This window comes from Dipteris shenzhenensis, chromosome 10 (genome assembly GCF_047967505.1).
Source record: "Dipteris shenzhenensis isolate YYH24624 ecotype China chromosome 10, Dip_SZ_1.0, whole genome shotgun sequence".
Lineage (NCBI taxonomy): Eukaryota > Viridiplantae > Streptophyta > Polypodiopsida > Gleicheniales > Dipteridaceae > Dipteris > Dipteris shenzhenensis.
The window spans coordinates 43,679,785-43,703,488 of record NC_141605.1 but is presented as its reverse complement, the minus strand read 5'-3'; the positions used below and the strand labels follow the sequence as shown (position 1 = coordinate 43,703,488).

At 43.0% G+C, this 23,704-nt stretch overlaps 1 protein-coding gene across 2 annotated transcripts; it reads right to left on the bottom strand.

Annotated features, from left to right (window-relative positions):
• Positions 1-936: 936 nt before the first annotated feature.
• On the bottom strand, positions 937-3,313 carry LOC147897869 (putative BTB/POZ domain-containing protein At5g13600). 2 transcript variants are annotated; one of them, XM_087380723.1, is made up of 3 exons: positions 3,186-3,313; positions 1,781-3,010; positions 937-1,592 (listed from the first exon to the last, which is right to left on the bottom strand). In XM_087380723.1, exons 1-3 carry the CDS (start codon positions 3,246-3,248, stop codon positions 1,206-1,208), a joined length of 1,680 nt encoding a protein of 559 aa, XP_087236849.1. In that variant the 5' UTR covers positions 3,249-3,313; the 3' UTR covers positions 937-1,205. The 2 variants fall into 2 exon arrangements, with proteins under 2 accessions (XP_087236849.1, XP_087236850.1); XM_087380724.1 differs by having other exon boundaries at positions 1,400-1,621.
• Between the last annotated feature and the right edge of the window lie 20,391 nt (positions 3,314-23,704).

Here is a 23,704-nt window from a genome sequence, read left to right as displayed (position 1 = left end):
TTGGATTTGCATATGGATGTTATAGAATGCCCGAATATGGGATAATTACCCCAAATGTGGTAGTTCCAAAGCTCCCAAACATTAAAACCCAATATCTACTCCTTGAAATAAGAGATTCATACATATGAGACAATCATCTTAGCAACTCTAACTTATCAAGAGTGCTCCTTAGTTATAACAAAAATTCTTGTTAGAGGTTCATTCTTCCTTTCATGAATCTTAGGCAAATAATTGTCTTCTCTATAAAAAGGAGTTTAATCTCTACACTTTGTCCACAATGGGATATTTTAACCAACAAAAATTTGTATTAAACATTGAATGCTTTTTCTTCATGCTGTAACCTTCTTTATAGAAAGGCAAGAAGGCATAATCCAAGATTTAATTTGACATTTCCAATCATATAATGTCTCAGCACGGCTGCTTTATTAGCACTCCCTTGATAGAGTACTATAGGGGAGATCGCCTCATAGTTTCAAGAAGTGTAATTGCTGCAACTCAAATTTTCATTGGCATAGGACTGGTTGGCAAAGGTGACAAATTGTAACCTGATGCATCCCTTGCGTTTTAGCCATATAAAAGTTTCTCAAAGTCTCAAATGGCAAAGGAAGCATGTTTCTAATTCAATTGGATATATTGTTGTGGACCTTTGACTGATGTTTCTCAGATAATAGATTGAGCAAACTTTTTCAAATTTCTGGTAGAGGCCACGTTCTCATTGCACTCCATAAGAACAATTGGGTTGCAGCAACAAAAGGCTTCCATGATTCTGTTCTTGAAAATTTCCAGATAAATCATAGTCTCCGTGCCTAAGTGTATTGCTCAACAGAAAGAACAGAGACTCCGTGCTTAAGTTTATTGCTCAACAAAAAGAACAGAGACAGCACAATTTCTGTGAAGAAAGCAATTTTTGAAGGTACGAACTTACAATCTACTGCCCGGCCTTGACAATTGCGTGCCAATTTTCACTAAATGTCGTTGTGTATGCGGCCTGGAATCCACGCAACTCTTCAAAATTTTGCTTAGAATCTCGTGGCAAAATCAAAAGGTCGCCCTTTCGTATTACTTGCTCAATCTTCTTAGCTTGGCGTCACCTTCTCAAGACCAGAAAGACAGCATTTGCTAGCTACATGGAACCTGCCTGAATCTAAAGGTTTGCGATTCTTCAATGTAAAGATTTCCATCACATCGTGCAGTTTTTCTGTAATTTAGCAACTGATCCGTACTTGCTTCGACACCTGAGACCTTAAAGCCCTGCATACTCTCTCCAATTCCACCACTCGTTCTTGCATACTGTGCAGCTGTGACTTCAATTCTTCATTAGCTTTCACCAGAGATGCATAATCCGATCCAGCTGGGGAGTACACCACCACTTGTTGACCGTTATCATCTCGTCCAGGGATTGCTCTCCTTGACCAGCTTGACTGTAGTGCAGCCCTTAGATTTGCCTGTTGCGACGCGAGGACCTGGAGGCTTAACCTGGCAGGGATCCTGGGATTGTCAAGGACATGCCTACATGCTTCCAAGGAAAGCTTCTCTATATCGATTACTCTGCAAATTTCCATGGCTCCTTCTTCTGGGGTTCCTGGATGCGCCTGCAACGAGAACAAGGTCGGTCTAAGACCTGCGTCCGCAAAATTTCCGGAAAACTAGAAACCATGAATGCGCGCACACAGATGAAAAGAGCTCCTGGTTGATAACGTCCCAGGATGAACCGAGAATAATGAATTGCGAAAATCATCCAAGAATAATGAATTGCGAAAATCATCTGTGCAGAGTATACCTCAAGGTATATGTCCAACGCCCTGTAGAGACCATCATGGGAATCCCTGGCCTCATCAGGTAGAGCTTCCGCCAACTCTCCGAACTTTGAGGCGTTCAGATTGGGGTCAGTAGCGATTTCGGCTAGATACATGTCCATCAGTTTTCCCACTGTCTTCAAAGGAACAAGAGGACCGGAATGAACGACATACTGACGCATGGCGCCATTGCGATTCTGAAGACTGGTTTGCACAAAACGCTTCACTAGGCGTAGAACGAGATCAACATTGTAGCGGCAAGAGCTGCGTCCCGGAAAGATCAAGCGAGGGATGAGGATGTCGTCCAAGGAAGCCTTATGCAACTGCGAGGCCATCATCTCCTCGAGCTGTTTCCTGCAACTTTTGCTAGCGTTCATGGCAATCGCAACTCGCCGCAGCTCAAAGAGAGGTTTGGTCGGCACAGAGGCCCATTCCAAGCTGTGAAGCAAAGACACCACCGTCTCCATGACTTCTCGCTGCACATTCTGCGTGTACTCGTGAAGGATTCTCTCGTCGGAGCCAGGTTTCCCTGGCCCGTCGAAACAGTTCAGAGATGGCAGCGACCCTTCCAGGTATCGGATGAGAAGCCTTGCAAGCTGCTTGTTGTCCACCTGATTTGCTGCGAACGCTTTGACGATCCTCTCCATCAAATACATCGACAGAGACGACATATCCTCGCCCCACCAGTTTCTCCTCGACAACATGCCGTTCGAATTGAGCTCCTCTGAGCTTCCTCTTCCGCGAGGATGCCAACCGACCGGCGAATTGCAGTGAACGGGGCTAGAATTCTTCGACGTGCCGCAGGAGGAGCTTGCTTTCACCGCGAGCGAATCGACACACCTCTGTATGATTCGAGTTTTCTCTGCCAAGTGAAGCAAAGTTTCACAGCTCTTGAGGACGACCAGGCACTCTTCCCAGCTCCAGAACGCCATTTTGGACAAGAAGCCCTCCGTCCGCTTAGCCAAGTTCCCTGCGCCATACTCTTCTGTCATTTCCAGGTAATCGGCAACGCAACGCAACATCGCGACATTGCTGATGCTGATTCTCAGCTTCCCTCCATTGTAGCAGAAACGCGCGAGCAATTCGAACGCCTGGGGACCGCCAGGCAAGTCGTGGAGGATCATTCGCAGAAAATTCGATTCTCCTCCACGCTCGAACAACACCGCCCGATTGTAAACCTTCACAAGGCGTCCGCATCGGCGCAGCACAGTTCCCTGCCGGCCCAACACGCATCGACAAATCAGGCCCTAAAGCACCAAGAAAAAGAACGAACAGCAGTCCGTTCAACTGCATGGATCATGGGGCTTCAAATCGTCAATATTGCGGTGCGATAGTTGACAAAAAAGCAATCCAAAACATGAAAAGGAAAGGCGAGAGGAGAAAAGAGACCTTGGAGAGGTAGAAGGTGTGCTGAGCATTCACCTGGACCTCGAAGTCACAGGGAGGGAGCATTGTGGATGGAGCAAGGGCAGCAAGCAAGCAAGGTCTTGCTTCCCCTGTCCTTGATCACCATTAAAAACAGAAAATGTGCAGAAGCCAGCAGATGATGAGGTAGAAGAAGAAGAAGAAGCAAATGAAGGAGAAGATGAAGAAGTTGCCCAAAACGAAGAAGATGAAGAATTAGGAAGAAAATCAAGTAGAAATTGAAATGAAGAAGAATTGAAACAATTCTTTCTAACTTTACCCTCACCACCTCTGGCTTGCTTGGTTTGGCCCCCAGATTAAAAATCTCCTTTGTCTCATCATGTGACATTCAGAAATGGAATCTTGCCTCCCTCTTTCAGATGCACCGCGTTGACGTGTTGAATGTGCCTCAGATCCAACCGTCCGAAAATGGCACTGCACGTGTACTTGATCAAATCATGGTGTTCCATGTGTGCCGTTTGATCCTACTCATACACGTGGCATGCTAATACAGGAATGGGCGGCCTTTTCGGGTTGAAGTGGCTCACGGTCGTCGGCCACTCTCGACTTTCAGGGCCCTTTCCTCTTCGAAAATAACTCCCTCATCCCATTCCCCAATACTTCAACATGAAGGGGAAGTTGAAAACGATTCTTGACCGTCCAATCATCAATCTTTCTTCTGCAGAATTAGAATTGCTTGTCATCTCAGTCTTCCATTAGCCGAGCAATCACCACCATCCACCTTGGAAGATGGCCACGAACATAAACATGGATTAGTTTTGTTAAGAGGCGAAACTTTTATATTGGTATTTAAAGTTCGTATGCTCTAATTTAAAAAAAGGTTTGAAATTTTTGCCAAGATTTGAAACTTTTATGAGAAAAAATTTAAAGTTTAGCCAGGATTTACAACTTTTTCTTTAAAATTCAAAAGAAAGTATATCAAATTGTAATATGTTATACAAATATTGTGAAACTAAAAAGACTAGCTTGATAAACTTTCGCCAAGTTATATAAGTAAAGCTTCGATATAAAACATCCCTAAACATAAATCTACTCAGATGGCAACAAAAGATTCATTCTCACGGCTGGATGTCAATTATTGTTTTCAACCCACCCCCAAGCCCTTGACGCATGAGACAAACGTTCACAAGAGCATTTTCTTTTTCTTTCATAAGAAAAATGGCTCTTGTGGATGATGCCACTCGCCATTTTCTTATCCACAGCCTTTCAAGGGACTTATCGTGGCCTTCCGATCACCCCTTTCCCACAACACTACTCTCTAGACTGTGTTTTATGGGCCAGTAACTATTTAAAACAAATGGACCTTGTAAACATCTCGTGTGAATCAACAAGGACCGCCTCTTGCAAGGCTAAATACTTCTAGGTCGCTCATAGCAAAGCCATTGTTAAATCCTTGTAGTAGCTAATCTCTCTCCCAAAGCCATGGAGTGAGGAGATTGATAGGTGGGTTATAGAACAAGGGTGCATGTATGCACGAAAGCACTTGGCTCCAACTTGTGGGTTTTACGAGCCTTTAGACATTGTCGATTGTTTAGTAAGAAATAAGAAAAAAGAAACGCTTTGAGGGCGTGCAAGACACATTAGGCTTTGCCAAGGTTCTATAGTTATTTGCATGCTCTCACATTGACTGCAAAGCCAAAACCTTTTTATTAAAAAAAATCTAGAAAGGTAAATCGGCCTTGAAGGTTTTACGAATGATACCTGTAAAGTTTTGATGTCAACATTATGGGGGTTTTTTTCCTTTATTTTTATAAATAGATCCAGTAGATGACAATCTCTTCACCGGTAGGCATAAAACTTGTTAGACAAGCATAAAGCCTATTCGGCAGGCATAAAGCCCATTTGGCTGGCATAAAGCCCTTTCAACAATAGGAAAACATATATTTTTTACAGGCGAACCTGCTTTTCTAGCAAACGGCTTTCTAAATAGCAATTTTTGTTAAGGTAACGGCTTCAGTAGTTAGCAGGCGAATCGGATTTAGCGCCTTGCTCTCAAACGAACACATGAGACTTGGATGAGCGACCAAAAAGCTTGAAGTGACTTGAGAACTTGTAGCTCGAAGAAGCCAAGGCAATTATTCTAGGGAGAGCTCAAGCATGGAGAGAGAGTGGAGCCCTTGAATTGATTTATAGCCATGTTGGAGAGGGGTAAAAAGCACACACAAGCTAAAAACTAAAAAGCCAGCAGCCACACACAAGCTAAAATCTGAAAAGCCAAGAGCCATCTAAAAGTAGAGGTTAAGAATTTTAGAAATTCCTAATAAAAATTTCTTAAAAACTAAGAATAATCACAAAACTCCCAATCAACTCAATCCTAAAGCACTGTCTCTAGGATAGCCAATGCTAGTAAATAGTCAACCAAGAAGTGAAGAAGAGAAGTCCCTTAGTGTCTATCATACATGTTCTTGCTAATTATTGTAGTAGTATTATGATTCACCTAAATATAAACTATACAATATAAAGTTCATTTTTGTTTAGAAATAATAAGGAGCACCAATTTCATCATTACTCACATAGTGTAATAAATTACATTTACTATCATAAGCCCTATGTTGAGAGTTCACCCTCAACATCATGTGATCATGTGTGCATAGCACCATCATGTGATCATATGTGCATAGCACTAACCTTTTAGAGTGCTATAAAGGAAAGGGTTAGATGCCCTAACCCTAACCCTAAATGGGTTTGTATATATTCTACATTTTCAACTAAATCTAGTGTACAGTTAGTCATTTGTGGTGTGCTCTCTTGCTATGCCCTCTCTCCTCATCTCCACTCTTCTCCTCTCCCCTCTTCATATTTTGTCATAGTATCAGAGCTCCCTTGCCTTCAGCTAAGGCACTGTGATCTGTACGAGAGAGTGTGAAAGATTGAGCGATTGAGAGTTCTTGAGTGATCTTGTGTTCATTCTTGCACTTTCATTGAGTGATAGAATTTTCGTCCATTTGAAATGTTTCCGTCATTCATTTCCGTTCATTGAGTATCCATTCTTGTGAGAGCTAGATCAATTCCATTTTGAGAGAGAGTGAGAGATCTTTGCCTTGAGAGAGAGAGACATTCTGCTCTAAGAGCCTTTGTGAGATCTGTTTTATGAGACACCGATTATAATCCTAGCCCTTAAAGCAAAGCTAAGGTGCAAGGGAGGCCAACAAAGGCAACAACCTACCTACTGCAAAGGATCTCAAGTCAAGCTACATCTACAAGGCCAACAATGCCTACAACGAACAAAGGCACAACCTCCTCTATGAGCTACCGACTCCTTTGCTCCAACCTCGCAATAGACTCCTCGTCATCAGCCACCACCATCTACACCGGCAAATAGCTCCATAGCGTCTACTCACGAAAGGATCTTCAAACGGCTAGCACCAAGCACCTACGTGAATAGTGGCTCCTATATTCTATCCACAAGCCTCAACGCTTCAAGTGACTCAAGCGACCCTTGGCAGCCGCCATCGACCATCTTCTGCAACAACGCACAGACCACGCCTAGCACAACAACTTGCTCAGCCCACGCTCCATGGATCTGAGAGCTCCAGACGACAACTCTAGCTAAGCCGACTATACACCAACCAGTGCTCCATCCTTACACAAGGAACGATGCCAAGCGTCTTCGGAAGCTCTAGGCCACTCCATCCACGGCTCCTCTATCAACGACGCCCATGCTCTATATTCTTACCAAAGTTTTAAGGTTCTAAGCTCTTGAAATCATCTACATCGCGCAATCCACTAGCTCTATCATAGCATCGACTTCTAGCTCAGTGACTAGACCAAGCCATCAAACAGCAACGAAAAAGCCATCAACGGCTCTACTCGGCTCCTCCAATCTCACGAGACCATCAACCCTCATAGCCTCACGCTGCAATGCTCCAACAGCCGTGAAAGGTTAGATGGTCGTCATCCCCTAGTGCTACGTCCTTCTTCAAGGAGTCTAAACTTGCTATTTCTCTCTCCAATGCTCTACTACGGCTTAGCTTCAACACGTAGTATCTACTGCAATAGGCTCCAAAGCTCCAACCACGAATGGGACTACAACAATGTTTCGACATCTTGTTTCATGAGGGCTTTAGAGGATTCTATTGAGGGTCGCAATGGCCTTCTATAGCGCAAGCTCGCAGCGCCTCTGATGGAACGACCTCTTCCTGCATGGGCGACTTCGACGAAAATCCCAGGAGGACAGAATCTCCAAAGATTTTGTGAGAATCACAGAAGATTTTGGCACACAGACTGGTGACACATGGAAGAAACACCACCTAGGATAAGGTCACCCCTAGGTTTGGTCTATAGTGTGCCATGTGGCACATCTTATCTACAAACCACATCAACAGTGGCCATGTAGGCACCACGTCAGCATATGCCACATCATTTGCCACGGTGGTAGCCACGTCAACTTTGACCAGTCCAATAGGCCATGTCAACAGGCCACGTCAGCTAACACATCATCAGCCACCTCAGCTGTCATGTCAGCTCAGCCATGTGACCCTGGTCAAATTGACCCTGGGTTAGTCAGTCTGACCATGGTTAGGTCAGCATGACCTTGGGTTAGGTCAGCCAGTGCCACATTAGCAGCACAGTCACAGCATTGACCTCTACAAGCACACATAGTGCTCCACATGCACTTCATGTCAACACAAGTGCCACCTCACCACACTGCTCCACAGGCACACCTCTTGCTAGGCACAGTGCCACATCATCATTGAGCACATTTGCACTCCTTTTGCCCCTCTACCTAGATCAAGCCGTATCTCTTGATCCAATAAGAATTTGAGGGCGCTCCACAAAGGAAAGTCGCTCGATTTTTCGTGCTCTACGCACTCGTCACATCACGAACACATTTCGATGCAAGTATCACTCACTTTTGAGCTTCGTCGGACAAATCCACTTCCTACATGCACATCAGTCTCTACATCGATGCATCTGACCCAACACTTAAAAAGAACAAAAGAAAAGAAATTATTTGATGTTCTTTCATCGATCGACAGTTGGTATAAATCTAGATCAGAGTAGACTAGATTCCCATAGAAGGGACGCTTTGAATCTCCCCAAGTTGCCAATATAAGCCATGCCCAAAATTCCCGACTAGTGCCTACTCGGAGTCAGTCCATATGCTCACATACGATTTCACATCATCACATTACCTAAAACCTGACATTCATCAGTTCAGTGAGCAGACTTTAGAGGTTCAGAGGCATTGCCGATTGTTCAATGGGGGCAGATAGCACATGATTTGGTTTCACACACACATGCCGCCATTGTAAAGCCTATAGGGCTATTTCATGGCATTGTGCACATAATTTCAGCCTTGTAAAGACTCTTGGCTATTCCCGGCATCATTTGCCACAAGTCTTGTGATTCATATCAAATTTTATCTATTGTAGTTCTATCTTCACCGTATAGTTCAGATTTCACTTGCTACAGTTAGTGTTTTGCAGTTAATTCATACAGTGATTTTCACGACACTTTGAGTACATTTCTTGCACCATGTCTATGACTAGCAACCTCAATCTGGATGCATCTGCTAAGCTAGACAACTCCAATTACAGCACATGGAATACCGAATGGAGACCATTCTTGTACTTCATGACAAATGGGAGTATGTCAATGGATCTACACCTAGACCATTGGACTATCCAGCCAGTAGTAGCTCTACTCCACCTTTTGTCACAACACCAGCAGCGAGATCTATAGCTACACAAACAATTTTCGCACCTGTAGTAGATCTTGCCATTGCCCGAGCTCAAGAAGAATGGGATAAGAAATATAAGTACGCATATCATCCGATCAAGCAAAATGTGCAAGATGTCATGCTAGGACATCTCAACACCGTCGAGACTTTAAAAGAAGCATGGGATATGTTCGCAGCTCTCTAGAGTCCAAGAACACATCCAAGATTCTCACACTGAGAAACCAAATCAACCAGAGCTTCCACTACAACAACGAAACTGGTCATGCTTACGTACTCAGGATAAAAGACTACAATAATCAACTTGCATCAGCAAGAGAGACCATGAACCTAGCAGAAATGGTTCAAGTCATCTTGAATGGACTAGGAGGATACGAGAATCTAGTCTAGAGTATTACCATCCAACGGTAAATTCCAACAATGGAAGAGCTCCAGTCAGCAATCTTACTTGGTGAAGAACTCAGGATGCAAGCCATTCAAGCACGCAAAGGTCATTCTAATGATCAGGCATTCACAGCTTCAGACAGAAGCAAAGGCAGAGGCAGAGGAAGAGGTAGATCATTCCAAAAAAGTGGTCATCATCGGCAACAACAAAGTCATTAGCAAAGTCAGCATCAGCATCAATCCTCAGCAACATCAGAATTAGCAAAGAGGAAATCATTCCAATCGAGAAAGATTCCAAGGATAAGGGAATGCATCCAGCAATGTATCAAACATTCGGTGCAACTACTGTCATAAGTTTAGACACTATAAACGAGATTGCCGCAAGAAGCAGTACAACCAAGGCGATCAATCTAGTAGTAATTGAGGGAATTTCCGCGGCAGAGGAAATCATCGTGGTGGACATTCTAGTCATAACCATTTTGCAAACGAACATGGGAATATGTTTCTTACAAGCAAGGAAATGCAACAAACTGATACAATGCACCTAGACACTGATTTCAATCCAAAAGAGAATTTCAGCTCTATCAAGTCGACCAAGCAGAATAGGATTCGTGGTACATCGATAGCGGTGCATAATCTCACATCATGACAAATCATTAGGAATGGTTCACAGAGATGAAACCATTAGAAGGTCAAAAAAATGCCATCTACATAGCAGCAGATAATACACCGAATCCAGTTCAAGGGACAAGTGTTATCCCTATGAACAATTTCATGGGTACAAAAGGATTGGTGAAAGATGTACTCTACGTTCCGAAGCTCAGCAAGAACCTCTTATCAGGAGGTCAAATGATGGAACACAACTATTGAATTATCTTCGATGGATATGAATGCACTATCAGAGACAAATCCAGATGATTTCAGCTACTAGTAGTAAAAGGTGTCAAGGAAGGATGATTGTATAGAATGCTAGCTACAATATTAGATAAGCATGCCATGTTAGCTCAATCGCAACAGATGCCACTATCTGCAAAATGGCACAAGAGATATGGTCGTGTCAATTTCAAGTACTTGCTAGATCTCAGGAATCAAAATACAGCAATAGGGATGCCTAAGCTACAGTTTCTTGGAAAAATTTGTGAAGCATGCTGCTTCGACAAACAAAAGCAAACCAACATTGGTAGAAGTATCTCTTGTGCACGAGGTATTCTTGATTTGATACATACAGATGTATGGGGTTATGCATAGACACGCAACATCAATGGTTCACTTTACTACTTGACTTTCATCAACAACTACAACAGATATTGTTGGGTCTACTTTCTGAAAGAGAAATTTGAAGTCTTTTCCAGATTTCAAGAATTCAAAGCCATGGTAGAAAACCAGACAGGTAGAAAGATCAAAGTCATGAGATCAGACAGAGGAGGTGAATACATGTCTTTAGCATTCATGAACTTTTGCAGAAGTCATGGCATTCGAAGACAATTCACTTGTGCAGATACTCCTCAGCAGAATGCAAGAGCTAAAAGGAAGAATGGTACTTTAGCAGATAGTGCTAGAGCAATGCTTAGTGAGAAGCATCTTCCAAATTAGTATTGGGCAAAAGCAATAGCCACTATGAACTATTTGCTTAATCGGCTTCCTACCGAACTGATTCATGGCAGTATGACACCTTATGAAGCATTCATTGGACATAAGCCACACATTGGGCATCTCTGCATATTTGGTTGCATAGCATATGCCCACAGACATGATGATCATCGCAGGAAATTGCATGCAAAGTCACGCAAATGCATCATGGTTGGCTACAGTGAAGAAAGCAAAGCATACGAGTTGTATGATCTCATCAACTGCAAGGTCATTATCTCCAGAGTTGTAATCTTTGATGAGGAATCAGAATGGAAAACCTCAAATACACAGGAGATAGAAGCATCAACTTCACAGTCATCTACAGAAAAGGTTGATGAAGAAGAGCAAGAATTGCCAGAAACATTCCAAGAAGAGCCACAGCAACTCAGACGGTCTACTAGAGAAAGCAGACCTCCAGCTAGATTGACATATGCTCAGAAAGGCAAAGCAATTCAAGTGGAAACCACCAATTATGCTCTTATGACTACCATCATGGCTACAGAAGAGCTAGTGCACTTCAAAGATGCAGTAGACAAGCCAAAATGGCAAACTGCTGTGAATGAAGAAATGGATGCTTTGTATAATAATAATACTTGGGAATTATGCAACCTTCCACCAGGAAAGAAGGCCATAGCAAACAAATGGTTATACAAAGTGAAGTATAATCTAGATGGCAGTATTCAAAGATACAAAGCCAGACTAGTTGTAAAAGAATTTACATAGCAATATGGTCAAGACTATGATGAGACTTATGCTCCAGTAGCAAAGATGGATTCCATATGGTTCATGATATCACTAGCGACACTCAGCAAATGGAATGTGTATCAGCTCGATGTCAAGAATGCATTTTTCAATGGTTATCTAGATGAAGAAATCTACATGTAACAACCAGCAGGTTATGTTGAACCAGGAAAGGAGAATAAGGTTTGCCATCTTAAGAAAAGTCTCTACGGCTTAAAGCAAGCACCCAAAAGTTGGTATAGTAGAATCGACAAGTATTTTGCTACTCTCGGATACATGAAGTCCGATGCAGATCATACTCTCTACTACAAAGTTCAAGGGGAAGACATTACTATTGCACTTTTGTATGTAGATGATCTGATTGTGATCGGAAGCAAGGATAGCTTCATCAGAAAACTAAAACAAGACTCATCTGTAGAGTTCGACATGAAAGATCTTGGAGTATGCACTATTGTCTTGAAATTAAGTTCTACAGAGATACAGATAGCACATTCATGAGTCAGTTCAAGTATATTGACAGTCTCCTGAAGACATTTCATATGGCAGATTGCAAGATTACAACCACTCCCATGGAGCAGAGTTTGAAAATTACTAAACAATCAAAAAAGCCTTTAGTCAATGACAGGTACTACAGGCAGCTCATCGGATCTCTTATATATCTGACTATCACTCGGCTAGATATTTGTTATGCAGTAAGCTCACTAGCACAGTTTATTGCAAATCCAAAACAGTCTCATTGGAATGCAGCCAAAAGAGTCTTGAGATACATTAGAGGTACAAGATAGTTTGGGATAGAATACAGAGGAAGTCATCCATGGTTGCATAGATGCTGTGATAGTGACTATGCTAGAGATCATAAGACCAGGAGATCGACATAGGGATATGCATTTTTCCTTGGTCAAGGTGCTATATCATGGTTGTCAAACAAACAACCAACTGTTTCTTTGTCTTTGACAGAAGTAGAATATAGAGCTCCCATACAGGTGCATGTGAGGCTATATGGATCAAAAGACTATTGTCAGAAACAGATTACTTTGATGAGTCAAAGGCAACAACAATATACTGTGATAATCAATCAGCTCAAGCATTGGCCAAGAATCTAGTATATCACTCCAGGACAAAGCACATTGATGTCAGAGAGCACTTCATCAGAGAAAGAGTGTTACTTTACAAAAATATATGCATATCTGTCCATATTGAAATTAATCATATGCCTATGCAATTGTTATGCCTACCTTTGTAATGATCTACAAGATTTATAGTGGCATACTTATTCCTCCAACATTGTCTAGTAGTACATTTACAAGAAATCCGATGAAGACAAAATCTTCATAATAGTTTTATGTTTTCCCCTTCACTTTTCTCCGATTGCACACTCTAGACATGCAATCCCAAAAATGGCTCTATACTTTGGAGGAAGACAATAGGGTTTAGGTAAGTACTTTTTTAGTGAGCTTCAAAACTTAGGCTTTTCTTTAAACAAAGAGGGATATATTGTTAATGTGGGATGGATATGCCACATATTGAGTAAGATTTCAAAAAAGAAGATCACCTGCTAGGATTTTGGATCAAATATTCACCTTTCATGGTTCCTCTTTTAGGAATCTAGTGGTATGTTTCATTATGCATTTTGTAGCTTTGGACAAGGCATTTTAATGCCATCTATATTCCATTCATTGTGTTATGTCTATTGTTTTCTACTAAGAGTGTTTTGTATCTAGTTTTGTGCCACTTTTGGGGAATATTCGTATTTTGGTATTTGTTCAAAAATTTGGTCAAATCTATTAATGTTCATACATGTTCATACTGTCTTTTGTTTATAGGCATGATGTACTATATTTGTTCATATTTTTATTTATATTTGATTTTATTTATAGAGGTTTTTTTTCATGTGGTCATTTGTGTTATAGTAATCAGCTTGAAGTTTTTGTATAATTCTTCGCAAGTTATGTTATTGCTATGTTTATAGAAGTTGGAAATTCTCCAAAACTATAGTGGGTGCTGGGACTAAGAGAAAAGTGGACATTCATTTTCAAATTGATAATGAGAATGCTCCTTTTTGCAAGTGAAGGTGATTTCAATAGTCTTGAAAATGAAGAGGAAAAACACATTGATCTATCGGGGTCAGCGTTTGCTTGGGTGTAGCCGATCGCAAAACTATTTTTGAGGCCATTTTGGGGCCGCGATGCAATGCGCTCTAGGGTGAAATTTTGAATTTTGCACGGACCCATGCCCTCATCGAAAATTTTCCCAACGTCATGATGCCACACCGCAGAGCTTGACACATGATAGCTCTGCACTACATCGTGCATCTCTGCACTACTTCACGCAAGACAATGTCTAGCATGACCACCTATCATCATGCACCCTTTTGCCGCAGTTTGCCACCTGCCATTGGGAAGCAAGCCCATGTAGATCATTAAAATCCAAGGTTGGCTTGGAGAGACTACCACACTGGTTCTTGGCATAATAATGAGATGCAATCTATCATTCTGAACACCGCCGGTGTAGTCTTTGGCCTGACCACCTATCATTGAGCATCGTTTTTCCACATCTTTGCCACCTACCCCCACTGGGCAACACACCCATGTAGTTCATAGGTTGGCTTAGAGAGACCACAATGCTGGTTTTTTGCATAATAATGAGATGCAATCTATCATTCTGAACATCGCCTCAATGTAGTCTCTAGCTTGACGATCTGTTATCGCCTATAATTCAAGGAGCGACCACCGCACTGGTTCATGGAGTTATAGCTCTGTTACCTGTTTTTACGTATTGCAGGAGGAGGTCTATGATGACCACCGTGCTAGCAAACAGAAGGAGATCTATGATAGCCACCGCACTGATTCTTGGAGTTATATATTTGTGTACCAAGGAAAATGTATTTCCTTATGCAACCAAGGAAAATGCAATTGACGATATGGCCCTTAAGGGTCCCCTTTAAGGGCAAGGGCCATATCGACATGCCATATCTATCCAGTGGCATCTTGGATATTGTATAATGCATGTCGATATGGTCCTTGCCCCTAGAGGAGACCCCTCAAGGGCCATGTCGTCAATTGCATTTTCTAAAAAATTAATTGTATTTTTCTTGATGTATCTCCATGCAAGCACAACGATGGGTTTTTGGAGCTATTTTAGCGCTATTTTGGTCCTAAACCAAGGAAATTGTAGTCCTACTTTACGAGTATTTTAGTCCTTGTTGCAATAAATCTAAATGAGTGTAAAAGTATTCTGAGCCACTGTGGTGACTGGAGGCCCGGTGGTGCCATTCAGATAATCAACTACAATTCATCGAGTGAAAATTGAGCAAAAGAGGTTACGATGTAATCTACATCCAATAACAGGTTATACAAACTAACAACTTATACTGAGCAAAAATTAAACAGAGGATCTTACATTTATAAAAACTCGGCACAATTGTTGAGAGCCTTAAAGGCCAAAAGATTACATCTAGCGACCATAACCATTCAAATATAAAAGTTAACAACAGTGCATACTGAGAGCCTCAAATTGAACAAAAAAAGATTACATAAATGTAATAAGAACTCAGCAATTGTTGAGAGCCTTAGAGACCAAAACATTACATCCAGTGAGCCAAAAGATCGTTGAGAGCATTAGAGGCCAAAAGATTATATCCAAATGAGCTTCGTTAAGCAAGAGGAAATTTGTACAACCCAGTATTGTCACCAACCCAGCTTGTTGCATTAAATTTTTTTAGGGAGCCAATAGAGGAGACGATGGAGAGGCCGAAGACCACCATGCACATTGCTAGGACTTAGATTACAGCCCACCCAACAAGTTGAGAGTACTTTGTTGTGAAAATCCTGAGACCTTCGTTGACATCTAGGGGGAACCCATACAACACAACCATAAAGAGTCCAGAGGTGAGCATGTCATCTAAGGTGGTGACATGGAGATATGGGGGGAATCGACCATGGGAATGAAGGGTGTTCACTAGTGCCAACATTTCTACTCTAGGTAAATGCAATGCAATCACCTCATATGAGACGGCAGATAACATTGGGATCACAGTGCATCGAAGTAGGCATGGTAAAGATGAGTGGGTGGGCAGCAGATGATCAAGGGAGTAGATGAGTGACGAGAGTTGGAGGAGGGAGCATGGAGCAAAGTAGAGTAGGGGCGAAAAAGAGCTGGAGGAGGGTGTGGAGCAAAGCAGTAGAGTGTAGTAAAATGCCAAATGCCACAGATCTTATATATTATAAAGTTCAAGCCATCGTTGTGGTTGGAGCCCAGGGTTCCATCCATATTAATTGTAGGCCACCACGGTGGAATCTTAGGCACCACCCGAGACAAGCTGGTAATCATGAAGCAGACACCTAGTGGTGGGTGAGCACGCCACTATGGTGGTTGGTAATTAAGCGCTAGCCTGATGGAATTTTAGCCCCATGACAGATGTGGCTGATGAGAGCCACCAGCATCGGGCAATAATTACCACAAAAGTAAATCATGAAGCCTAATCACCTCTAACACCTTATTGTAGCTCAAGGCTTAAAGATTATTGGGACTAGTAGTCTCTCCTACATGTTCATTCACTATGTACTCCAAATGAGCCACAATTGTCTCTACCCCTAGTAAAGGAACAAATCCAGTGCCATAGACCTAGTGTTTTAGGCATGGCAATTGTGGATTGGGCCTTTCCTTTCTACATGAGCTACAATTCTTTTGACTTTGGTTGTCACCTCCATCAAGCTTGTTGGACCTATTGTAGGCCCCTTAGGGGCATCCATCTCTGTGTTGGGCTCAGTAATAGGTTTCCTTGGCTCTATATCCCAACTTTTTTAGCCAAGTTTTGAGTTGTTAGAGTGGCCTCTCCCCTTTCTTGTGTGTCCTCTTTGCCTTGTTCCTTTGTCCTTTCTATTTTTGAGTTCCTTCGATGTCCCTCTTAGCATATTCACTTGGATTATCTGCATAGTTTGGATTTGAATTTTTCTTCTCCATGCCAACAATGTTGGTAGTGGTTCCTTTAGCCATGTTGAGACCAAATGTGGCATCTTCTTCATAGTAAAAGTTGCTTTGCGACATGTTGTTGAGGTTTGGGTATGGGGTGGAGAGAAACGAGACTTGAGATTGATAGGGGCCATATCTTGGAAGGCTAGTAAAGTAGGAGGATCTTGTTCGGACCAAGGCTCTAGTGAAGAGGCTATTTTGTGATTAGGAGGAGGGGAGCTCAGTCAAGTCGAGGGGGTCTTGAATGGGACTCTATAATTGTTATCTCTAGTTTCTCAGTCATTGAGCTAGCTCTAGCTTTGCAAATCCTGAGCTACCTATTCTTTTTTATGTAGCCACTCCCTTTGGCTCTGTTGATGACTCTCTCAACCCACAAGGGGTATTGGTTAGTAGTAATATCAAAGTTGGGCCTTCTAGATTAGACATTTTCGTCTGACCCGTAACACCTGACTCCAACCTTTGGCAAATCATGCAAAGGTGTAGCACCAGCTTACAATGATCTTGGCATGCCACACACACACACCCCAAAGCTATTTGTCAAATTTTATAGTGAAGATGTTGAGGCAATCGATTTGAACCTTGTGTTCATAGGCTATGGGGGCCTTGTCCATGAATTTGCATGGAATATATCATGGCCTCTTCTTTAAGCCAACCTACTTAGTAAGAAACCAGAAGAAAAATTGTTCATATTAATCTTTTGCATGAAATATATCATGGCCACAAATTTGCATTGAATATATCAGGCCTCTTCTTTAATCCAATATACTGGATAAGAAACTAGAAGAAAGGTTGTTTACATTCATCTTTTGCCTTGCTGATCAAATAACCGTAAGATTGGTGGAAGATGTTATCTTTGAACTTTCGATCACAGTAACATGTAATTGCTTGCTACTCTTGTTTGGACTATCATAGTAGCAATGGTGCCATCATGAAAACCTCAACATACAACCACTTGTTGAGGTGAACTTATCGGCCGTGGATGCTGATGCTATGTGTCTCCCTCATATGATTTTAGCAATTCCTCTATAACTTTGGGGCTTCCCATATCCAACGCCCTATCAAATGATGGTAGATTCACAATGTCTAACAGATTGTTCCTCTACGGCATTCTGTTGCTTTTAGTTAGTTGATTGATAGAATAAGGCCCTTGAAGTTTCACGGCCCACCTCTACCCCTTTGCAAGTCTCTCCCTTCTCTTGGAAGTGGAAGAAGCCATGGATTTAGTGAGAATGGAAAGGATAACAAGAACAAGGATGCAAGGGTGTCTAAGGTTGTGAAGGTGACTGCCATAGCAATGGGTAGTAGAGAGTAGAAGCAATGTGAGTTGATGCATGAAGCAATGGCTCATTGAAGATGATACATTGCCAAATCCAATGTCCCATGGAGGTCTCATGTGACACCTTGGTGGAAACCCACTTGTAACTCATGATTAGTCCCAGTAATGGTAAGTTTATGAGGCTCATTGCCATGTGGCATCTCATCAAGCCCCCTATGAATTGTTGTGATCAGACTCACTGCTGCACTTTGGTATGGCTTGTCTCGGCTTCCATTAATCTCAACTCGTGAATCATCTTGTATGGTGCATTCCAACCAAATTTGAAGTCTACATCTTGATTCCCTTAGTATTATACAACAACACAAGCATACCCTTCTTCAAAAAATTTGGCACAATATACCAATCATTCCAAGCCTTTCTTCTCCTTTAAATTACTTGTTGTGTTCACATAGCAAGTAGTTATATACAAATTCATCCAACTTACTAAGCTACCATTGCAACCTACATTAAATTGCTTTTGACTCACCATTTTTTATTCTAAAAGAGGAAGTTTAGATATATTTTGTATTAATATTTATATAGAATTCATGCATAAATAATTTTATTGAAAAAGAGAAAGTTTATATTTATTTATCTATTTGGGAGTGGGAGGAGGAGGGCAAAGAGGGGAGGGAGAGAAGGGAGGGAGACCAAAGACACAAATGGGGAGAACGGAATGGGAGAGGAGATAGGAGGGAGGGTTGTTGTGGCCATGAGAAAGGAGGGGAGGGGAGACAACATATATGAGCTCAGCACTCTTACAGTCACTTCAAACTTGGAAACATGAAAGTAGCCGAATAGAAAGAACTTTTAAGGCTTTGAAAGAAAGAAAAGGGAAGAGACACTCAAGAGAGAGAGAACCTGAAGTGACCTTCATTACAAATAGAGTGAGAATCCACTTTAACACTACAAACACAAGGGAGAAGAAGAGGTTTCATACATACAAGAGGGAGCGGAAGCTCCAAGACTACTCATAGAGAGAGAATAAACTAGAGAGAGAAGGACTCAAGAGTCTACATAAGAGAATATCTACAAGAGGGAGAGAAGGCTCATGAAAGAGGCTTGGGGAGACTAGAGCTACAGCAACATGAGGCCTAATGGTGGAAGAGATTCTGATGAACAAGGGAGAGGAGGGCTCCTTTTATAGAGATTTTGTTACCCTCCTTCACCCATTTACAATTGCTGCCTGTAGATTCCTTTCCCCATCAATCACATAAGCACGTATGTCACCATCCATGTCCTTTTTGGCTACTCTTGCCATGTGTCCCATCAAAAGATGCTCAAGACTCTTAAAATATTGAGAAAGTCAAGAGTCTCCCCACATGGAGCCCATAGAGACCCTCTCTTTTCCACATGTCCACATCCTCCTTATTCCACATAGGAGTTCTAGAAGGATTCCTCTTGACTTCACACTCCTTCACATGCCTTCCACACGCTTGGCATGTGGCCTCTCTTATATTATTAGAACACATGGACATGAGCCCACCTCTTTATATGACTCACTCTTCCTATTTTCTAAAAAACTCATAATATCCCATACACAAATAACTCTCACCCCATACCAAGGTATTTATAATTCATACCTATGGTATTTACAATGAGCCATTCCACTCATCCTCTCAATCCCATACAATATCATAGAAAATAGAAATAAGTGAGAGCCACTAGGCTATCACTTGATACTCAAACTCTTATCAAACATAGAGAAAAACAATATCAATGCCAAGTTAAAAATATCAATTTTTGGCATCACAACATGTTCTCGAGGATAGATTTTGACCAAATGAGTCACATGCAGTGATGATGTGGCATTGTGCTTAGCAAGAGGTGTGCCAGTGAAGCTCTGTGCCGAGGTGGCAACTGTGTGCACATGCAGTGTGTGCACAGTGTGCTTGACAAGGGACTGTGTCTGCAGAGGGTCAGTGCTGACTGGACTGCTAAGGTGGCAGTGCTGAGGTGGCACAGATGATGTCAGCAAGGTGATGTGGCAATGTTGATGTGGCACTGATGATGTGTCCCTGATGACATGGCACAAGTGATGTGGCTGATGATGTGTCACTGATGATGTGGCACAAGTGATGTGGCTGATGATGTGTCACTGATGATGTGGTAGGTGACATGGCTGATGACATGTCACGGATGATGTGGCAGGTGACGTGGCTGATGATGTGTTATTGATGACATGGCAAGTGACGTAGTTGATGATTTGTCATTGATGATGTGGTAGGTGACATGGCTGATGACGTGGTAGGATGATGTGTTTGTGCTGATGTGGCAGTCGATGGTGACATGGCAATCGGTGATGATGTGGCCTGCTTACGTGGTGCTAATGACGTGGCACTGTGGCTAAGGGTGCCATGTGGCAGAGGATAAGATAGCTACACATGGCACATCCGGGTGCCTGATGACATGGCAATTGGAGATAAGGTGATGACGTGTCCGATGGATAAGGACTTCATGTGGGAGCCTATGGTCCAAGCTTTGTAAGGCCAGAATCTTCACAAGATGCTGACAGAATCTTTAAGATTCTGTCATCTTCTCTGTCGTCGGCTGTTTGGAGGTGAGCTTTGTTGAGAGGCTCATTCGGTGTGAGAGTCGCAGGTGTTGTGCTAAGGAGCCATCGGTGGGCTCAAGGCGACGGAGCTCTCATAGCCCGTAGTCATTGCAGGTGAGACGGCTGAGTTGTCGCTTAAGGAGCCGAAGCTGTTGAGCATCTAACGGAGGCCCGTCTCAGAATGACTCGAATGGCTCGTTGGCGAAGGTGGCTGAGCATTGTGTTGGTGGAGACTTTGATACCACAGACTGATGGAGCCGTCGATGGGCTGCGCTGACCTTCGATGGAGCCATCGGTGGCTGTAGCATCACCTATCCCAGATTTGAAGTGCGGCCCATTTTTAGCGGCCTGTTGAGATGCACAGGAAAGGCTTGAGCAATGCGCAGGAAAGGATATGCACGCGGTGCAGCTGAGCGCAGGGAGGAGCCTTAGAGCTCCTTAGTGCAATCGGGAGCGGCTGGAGCCCTTTGTCGATGGCGCAACCTGTGCAAACTGCAAAGTCAGGGCACCAGTTGCCGTGAGGGTGGAGGCTTTCGGTTCGTATGGCAGCTTGCGGCTCGTTGGTGATATTCTATCGAAGCTCTGTCGATATCATTTGTATCACCCACCCCACTTGGCCTGTTAAAGCTTGGCGCGGTGGTCGCAGGAGGCCCATCTCCAAAGGTATTGTCTCCAAAGCTGAAGCCTCATGTGCCTGTAGCAGGGTCGCCTTGTCGACCCGAAGAGGCTGGAGATGACTAGAGGAGGCTTCACTGCAATATGGCAGTAGCTGAAAGGTCATGTGTGTCGGCTCCTTTGCAGTTGCTTTGTAGTTGGGCTTGTGATAGAATAGAACCTCTGTGACAAGAGATGAATCTCTTCACAATAAAGCTCTCGAAACTAAATCTCAGGAACTTTCCGAATGGATTTCCTCTCTAAATCTCTCTCACAAGCAATGGATTCCTATCTCAATGAAATCTCTCTCACACAATAAGAATGAACCACAAAATGAATTGAAATCCTCACAAGGAAATCTCAAGAAATGAACGGAAATCTCTAAAGGAATGACGGAAATTTTCTCTCAAATGGACGGATGAAGATCTCTCACCGGAAGTGGACTCTCACGGAGAACACTCAAGAGAACTCTCAATCTCACAATCTGTCTCACACTCGCAAGAAGAATGGCGCCTCAGCGGAAGGCAGAACCATGCTCTGATACCATGACAAAATATGAAGAGGGGAGAGGAGAAGAGTGGAGATGAGGAGAGAGGGCACAGCTAGAGAGCACACCACAAATGACTAATTGTACACTAGATTTAGTTGAAAGAATAGAATATATACAAACCCTTTTAGGGTTAGGGTTAGGGGATCTAACCCTTTCCTTTATAGCACTCTATAAGGTTAGTGCTATGCACATATGATCACGTGATGGTGCTATGTACACATGATCACATGATGTTGAGCGTGAACTCTCAACAAACCGTGCCTATGGCCAAAGAGTACCCTCTCCCTTGCTACTTAAATCCAAAGATCGTAGCAAATTTTGTGGCCAACTTCAACATGCCACCAGCACTACCTCCTAGGAAGATGAAGCCAACATCATGTGACACTATTGGTTCATAGTATAAATGGCTCATTTGGTCCTTTGGTCTCCCAGTTCTTGGCATACCCTTTGTACAACTGCACCGAATGGAGAAAGGATTAATGGGGCTAGTCCATTACTCCACCAAGTAGCACAGGGCATCGTACCGATTAAGGCAATCCAAAACCCCACTTTTGCCAGGCTGCAACATGGGGAACCTCCTAGCCTAGGTTGCCTTCACGGAGCACCACAATGTTATAAAGGCCAATATGTTGTCCTGGTTGTACTAGCCCAAACTCACCAATTGGGTAGAATATTTCTATAACGAGCTCTAGGTTGTATGTGGCCATGCCAGTATAAAGTCGGCAACTGAATACTTTTTATGCCAATCATGGTGCACTTGTCTGAAACCCCACTCCTAACAGACACCTATGGTGATGCAGCAAAGGACATCTCCTTGCCTATCAGCTCTAGCATCAGCACGGCTACCCCCACGAAGCCGACCCCTTCTCCAAAGAAAAAGATCAAAGGTGAGTCTCGCCACCCTCCTCCTCAAGAAACTCAAGCCAAAATCGATGCCAAACTACAAGAGGCTAATGAAGTCCTCTGAAAGGTAGGAGACAAGGCCTAACAACAATAGCAGCAATAGCATTCGACAACAAAAACGATGGCAACAATCAACAAGGGACGAGTGGGTGTCCCAGATGGAGGCCCTTACCCATTGCACGTCCATCGAGTGGTATACCCACCTCATGGAAACAAATAGGGATGCTTTAAAAATGGTGAAACAATTTATGGATGCCCTAGTCTCTATGGCCCAAGCAAAAACATCTTCACCACCAGGAAGCAGGAGCATGCTAGGAAACAAGCCTTTAATGCATACACAACTCCTCTTCAAAAGCACAAAATGGGTAAGGCTATGAGACTAGAGGAACCCGTGTTAGATATGCTCAATGCCCCACCCTCCTGGTAACCACCAGTGGTCCAAGGTGCTCAAGTTGTAAGGCCCCCATATGAGGAGAAGCCATGTGTGAGCCCGGGACACTCGATGGATCCTGACTTGCATGTCAGATGAGGTCTATCAATGAGATTGTTGATGGTAGATAGGTGATTGTATGGGAGCCCCTTATTCTTGCTGGGGCTTGGGGGCCAGCTGGGGGTCCCAAGGGGGCCAATGGCCCTTGGTGGGGATTCGAAGGCGATGGTATATGGAATATTCCTTGAATATTCCATGGACAACTAGTCGGGTTGATTGGTCAACTTTATCGACTAGGTTGACTGGTCGGTTCAACCGACTATGTTGATCTGACTACCGCCCTCATAGCTATAAAGAGGCGACCTCCCCAACCCATTGTACCAGATCAAATCTTCCAACAGAGATCTTCTAGCTAGTAGCTCTTCACTTAGTATCTGTCTAGATCGCCATCTAAGCTCCACTGTGGGAGCGCACGGGGGACGAAGCCATCATGTGTACTACGTCAATATTAAAGGAAAATTTTGTTCCTCTCCAGTTTGCTGTGCACTCTCTATTCTTTGTTCAGTTTCTGTTCCACTGCGCCGTGTAATTTAACATGGTATCAGAGCCCAGGTGGCTGTAAGGATCGAAGAGTAGAAGAGAGGCGAGAGCTTCAACAGCATATGGAGTGAT

Excerpts from the sequence above, each read along its gene's own strand:
- LOC147897869 (XM_087380723.1), bottom strand. The coding sequence starts at position 3,248 with ATGCTCCCTCCCTGTGACTTCGAGGTCCAGGTGAATGCTCAGCACACC. Across the intron at positions 3,011-3,185 it reads ACACCTTCTACCTCTCCAAG|GGAACTGTGCTGCGCCGATG; the intron begins GTCTCTTTTCTC and ends TTGGGCCGGCAG. Across the intron at positions 1,593-1,780 it reads CGTTGGACATATACCTTGAG|GCGCATCCAGGAACCCCAGA; the intron begins GTATACTCTGCA and ends TTCTCGTTGCAG.